The 6000-nt window shown below is 41.0% G+C and overlaps 1 protein-coding gene across 3 annotated transcripts in view; it reads left to right on the plus strand.

The window, feature by feature from the left end:
• MYBL2 (MYB proto-oncogene like 2) overlaps positions 1 to 5101 on the plus strand; it is a 70953-nt gene extending 65852 nt beyond the window's left edge. For all 3 annotated transcript variants that reach the window (XM_075347550.1, XM_075347552.1, XM_075347551.1), the window contains one exon: positions 3285 to 5101. In XM_075347550.1, the coding sequence (XP_075203665.1) occupies positions 3285 to 3413 (129 nt within the window). In that variant the 3' untranslated portion in view covers positions 3414 to 5101. The remainder of the gene's footprint in view (positions 1 to 3284) is intronic.
• Positions 5102 to 6000: the final 899 nt, after the last annotated feature.

Consider the following 6000-nt stretch of genomic DNA (forward strand, 5'->3'; position numbering starts at 1 on the left):
GCAGAAGTACTCACGTGAGGATGCGGAGGAGACCATAGGATTCTATTAGGCTGGGGTCACGAGCGTATAAAAAAAAAAAATAATGGGCCGATTTTCATCCAGAGAAGTGGGACAATTGTTTCATTTTTTTTTTTCCCCCCTCTCGTCGTTCGTGTGCAATCTGTACACAATTTTTTTTTTTTTTTTTTCCACAGCAGCATTTATTAATAACTTACAAGACCATTTGATTTACAGTTTCCTATTCTACTGTACAGAATTGTAATGTACCTACGCTGTGGCATCTGATTTTGTTTTTTTCTCTCGTCTCGCACCCTTTGATATCGGATGACTCGCCCAATCAAGTCGGAGTTAAATCGCAGCATAATGCAATTTTTTTTTCTCTGCATATAGTGTATAACAAGAGTAGACCCCTGAACATATGACACCTTGATTTCTTTACATAGTATCAGTGTGCAGCTTGTATAACCATATAAATTTGGTGCCCTCTAAATAATCCAACACACAGCAATTAAGAAGGATTTCAGTGGCTCCTGTGAAGCGCTAGTGAACTCCATGCCCAAGAAAGTTAGGGCCACGCTAGAAAATAATCGTGGACAATTACAGAAAAATGGCAGCAGATGTAAACTGCTCAGGCCAAAAAACTAATGCACTACCAGGATGCAGCAAGACCTCCAATAAATGGAGGCATCACAGGTGCAAGAGGAGCAAATCACTTAACCATTTCCAAAGATGGAGGGGAGCAATTGCTTGATGGTAAAATTGCACACTTGTGACTTGCGTAGGTCACCGTTCACATATTCAGGCTCACAATATCTGCAATTTTACCATCAAGCAATCATCCATCATTGGAAACTAGAGTGATTTGGTCCTCTTGCACCTGTGATGTCTCCATTTATTGGAGGTCTTGCTGCATCCTGGTCGTGCATTAAATTAAATGGTGGCAACACAAAATATTGACACTTTGGGTACAGTTTGGCCAATTTCACTTAGGGGAGTACTCACTTTTGTTGCCAGCGGTTTAGATGTTAAAGGGAAATATTTGCCAGGTTTTTGCTACCTAATCTTAGAGCAGCATAATGTAGGGGCAGGGATCCTAAATGGGGCTTTACACGCTGCGACATCGCTACCGATATATTGTCGGGGTCATGTCGTTAGTGACGCACATACGGCGCCGGTAGCGACATCGCAGCCTGTGACACCAATGAGCGACTATCAACAATCGAAAAATTGTTTAAAAGCGGTGATCGTTGACACGTCGCTCCTTTCCTTAATATCACTGCTGCCACAGGTACGATGTTGTTCCTCGTTCCTGCGGCACTACACATCGCTGTGTGTGACGCCGCAGGAACGACTAACATCTCCTTACCTCCATCCACCGGCAATGCGTAAGGAAGGAGGTGGGCGGTATGTTACGTCCCGCTCATCTCCGCCCCTCTGTTTCTATTGGCCGGCCACTTAGTGACGCCGCACCTCCCCCTTGAGGGAGGGATTGTTCGGCGATCACAGCGACGTCGCTGACAAGGTATATGCGTGTGACGCTGCCGTAGCGATAATGTTCGCTATGGCAGCGAGCACCAAATGTCGCACGTACGACGGGGGTGGGTGCTATTGTGCTAGACATTGCTAGCAAACGCTAGTGATGTCGCAGCATGTAAAGCCCTCTTAATGCCAATGGTATTTCACTTACTGGGATGCTTAGTGTAGTTTTGATCTACTGCTGATTAAACAGTAATTTTTATTAGAGGACTACTTGGCCTGCTGCCAGCTAGTCCAGCATATTCATGAGCTCTGTATAACTGCTATATCTGTAGCAGAGAAAACATTGATTTTATCAATCTGACAGCAAACCGCTCATTGACACATCATTGGAATCAGGGTCTCTGTCTCTACATTATGCTGCTCTCAGATGGAGGAGCAAAAACCTGCTGACATATTCCCTTTTAATGTCTGTGTGTTGAGTTATTTAGAAGGCACCACATTTACACTGTTATACAAGCCATTCACTGACTACTTTCCATTGTATCAGTGTCAAATCTTCAGTGTTGTCCCATGAAAAGATTGTAATAAAATATTTACAAAAATCTATGGGGTGTACTTTTGTGATATATTGATTAACATTGGTCTTAGTGCTATCAGATTAAACAAAAGCCCTTTTTAAGATGTTTTCTACTACTAATGTGACCCTTTCATTTGTCCTAACTATTCCTAACCAACATTTTCCCAATATATTTCTACTACCTACTCTGCTTCTGTAAGCTGATCGCAGCGCTTGTCACATAGCACTGCAGGCTGAGAGGAGAGAAGTGTGATCTTGGCATGTGTGACCAAACGGCTGTCACTGGCCGAGAGGCAGCCCTGCCCCCACCAGTGACGTGCCATGCTCAGTTTGTCCAATTCCGGTCTCCAGGACCTGAGGATCAAAGAAAAACCTCAATAAAGGTATATATGCACTAAAGTGTGATCAGCTTACAGAAACAAGGTAGGTAGCAGACGTTTATTGGGAAAAGTGTTAGAAATAGTTAAGACAAATGAAAGGGGGTCACATTAGTAGTGGAAAAACTCCTTAAGCACATTACTAGTAGAGGAGCCGATCACTTTTCCTCCATCTTTGCCATCTGTGGGGATCTCAGTACCCAGACCCTAATCAATGAAAACTTCTGACCTGTAAGAAAGGTGCTCTAGTCAGAATTTGCCCCATGTGGGGTAAATGATGATGAATTTGCTAGCCATGCTGGTCTTAGTGAAGCTCTGCATTCTCGTCAGACATGTGGTGGTGCTGATTGGGACTGGTGAAAACATTGAGTTGCGCAAAATTTTGCAACATTACAAGCTGTACAGCACCATGGTATCAATTGTGCTTTACAAAGAATCCCCACTATTCTGGGGAAAACGTGTTTTGGGGTTATAAAAGGATAAGCACTCATAAGATTACATTCAATTAATAGGTTATTGGTGTGTTCCATGTTTTTTTTGACCATCGTTAAAAGGTGATGATACTTGAGTCACACACAAGTAATTCGCACGTGTGGCTTTGGTCTTAAAATAAGACCCTGCCGTGGTTACCAACAGTACTGGAATGGGGCCAGAACAGGAGGGGAGCACAGGGGCTTTTATTTTAACTGGGGGTAACAAGTGGAATTGGTAGGGGTTGTCCTAGTAGTGGACAACCACTTTAAGGTTAGGAGAGATGACCATGTCCATTTGTATGTCTGACCTAACATGAGCTGTATTTCTGTTTCTACCCCAGTCTTCCGCTCTTTAATGTGGTTTCCTTTGTTCCCCAGATGAGTAAGGCTTGGAAGATCATTGCTTTTGGTGGCTCCCAGGACCAGCTTCTCATGCAGGAGAAGGCACGAGCAATTCTGAACTTGCACAAACACAGCTCTACTTCACGAACTCTCATAATGTCATGATACTGTGTGCCAACAAGAACTTGTCCATCACCCAGGTTTAGAAGAACAGTGTCACCGTGCAGCTACAAAGCCCGAAGATATATATTTATAGTGGATTCTGGCTGTTACCACAAGCGTCATACAGGACTGTGCATTTTTATTTTATTTTTTTTAAATGAAGGTTCCATAAGCATTGTTAGGAATGGTTGATACAATATGTCCTCATATTTCTTTTCTAATATGTAACCATATGAATATAGAATGGTGGAACGTAAGATTATGAAATGGTCTGCGGATATCATCTGTTTGGTATTGCACTTCTCAATTGTTTAATTATATTACAATGCCAGATACGGGGTGCAGTTGCTGAAATAAAAAGCAGACTTTTTTTTCATTTCTTTTACCTAACCTTGTACAACCTCTGCAGGCTGAAATCACACCAACAATCGCCACAACAATTAGATGTTTTGTTTCATTTTAATGCAAGCATTTAAATACATTTATAGGAAACCTTAAAGGGATTTTGTCACTAGGTTTTTGCTCCCCCATCTGAGAGCAGCATTATACAAAGACAGAGACCCTGATTCCAGCGGTGTGTCACTGAGCGGTTTGCTCTCATTTTGATAAAATCAATGTTTTCTCTGCTGCAGACCTAGCAGTTACACAGAGCTTATGCTGGACTACTTGGCAGCACTGCAAGTAGTCCTTTAATGATCTACTGCTGATTAAACAGAACCTGTCAACAGATTCCCTTTTAATAAAGCACTGTTCAAACAATGTTAAAGGGAATCTGTCAACAGGTTTTTGCCACCTAATAAAAAAGCAACGTAATGTAGAGACAGACCCTGACTCCAGTGATGTCACTTACTGGGCTGCTTAGTGTAATTTTGATAAAATCACTGTTTAACCAGCAGTAATTATCATTAGAGGACTACTTGGTGTGCTGCCAGGTAGTCCAGCATATTCATGAGCTCTGTATAACTGCTAGATCTGCAGCAGAGAAAACATTGTTTTTTATCAAAATGACAGTAAACAGCTCAGTAAGTGACACATCGCTGGAATCAGGATCTCTGTCTCTTCATTATGCTGCTCTCAGATGGGGGAGCAAAAACCTGCTGACAGATTGCGTTAGGAGTTGAATACAATTGGGTTTGAGCTCTAATTTCCTCACAACGGCTGTTACCATGTTGTGGTGCTTCAGTCAGCAGAAACCATGTCCACATGTGGTGGGAGGTAATTTAACCTTGATGGCCCTGTGGTTTTGAAACTGCAAATTAACACCCACCTCCTCAGCACAGTTTGGACCTGCATTTTTGCATAGCCATACTAAGCAGACCTGGTAGCCAACTATTTTTAAGTTTTAATTTATTTTTTATTAATTCATTAATTTTAACCTGGTGGCAACTATGGAAGGTGCTATAGTTTGTAGCTTTTTTTTTTTTTTTTTTTTTTTTTAAGCTAGTGTAGGATGTAGGGAAAAAGTGTTTACTTATAGTAAGTGTTTATATATTGTTTTCTATTAATATAACTGATCTTTAAATGGGTCCTCTGACTTTAGGTATATGGACATGCATACTTGCAAAGAGATGGAAACGACCTCTGCAAAAACGGAAATTACTGAATTAAGCATTTTGTGGCCACTTTTTTTTTTCTTTTCCCCACCCACGTATATAGATATATAAACTACTCTATTTTTACTAAATTAATTCTTGAGAATCTTCATATATATATATATATATATATATATATATATATATATATATATATATATATATATATATATATATATAAACACTACTTGTAAAAGGTGTCACTTGTTTTAGTTGCAGGGTCCAGTGACGTAACTCAGCCCTAGTATGAAATATTGCAGCACCGCAATCCCCACACAGCCATTACGTATGAGAAACACCTGCCCCCCCCCTTTTTTTTAATAAATATATATATATATATATATATATATATATATATATATATATAAAATATAATTTTGGCATTCTTTTATTTAAAATGGTATGTACATCTGGTCCACGAGTGGGAGTTCCAGTATGTCATTCTTTCTAAAGGTAGCCTTTTGCCTCCAAAAAGAATGTTATTTACTTGCAGATATATTGGGAATAAGTCACCGGTAGTGATGAGCGAGTGCTACCATGTCAGGGTGCACTGTACCCGTAACAAGCAGTTGGATGCTCTGATGAGCGTGACTTGAGTAACTGAGTATAATGGACGTCAGTGGGGAACGCAAGCATTTGGCTGGAAAATTTTCTAGAAAAACGCTTGAGTCCCTCACTGACTTCCCCCTATAAATGGGTACTCGAGTTGTGTCCAAGCATCCAACTGCTCGTTACAAGTACGGAGCATGGTCGTGCTCACTCATCACTAGTCACCAGGTTTTTGCCCCTGCATCATTCTGCTTTCAGATTGGGTAGCAGAGACCTGGTTCCACCAAGTCACTTATGGGGCTGCTTGCTACACTTGTGATAAAACTGATTTAATCTGCTGCAGATCTACCAGCTGTCTTAATGCTGAGCTTTGTATAACACCACCCCGCACCACTGATTGGTATCTTTCTGCCTTTCAAGTGTATACAGTAAGCTGCCAATCATTAGTG

This window comes from Anomaloglossus baeobatrachus, chromosome 5 (genome assembly GCF_048569485.1).
Source record: "Anomaloglossus baeobatrachus isolate aAnoBae1 chromosome 5, aAnoBae1.hap1, whole genome shotgun sequence".
Taxonomy (NCBI): Eukaryota; Metazoa; Chordata; class Amphibia; order Anura; family Aromobatidae; genus Anomaloglossus; species Anomaloglossus baeobatrachus.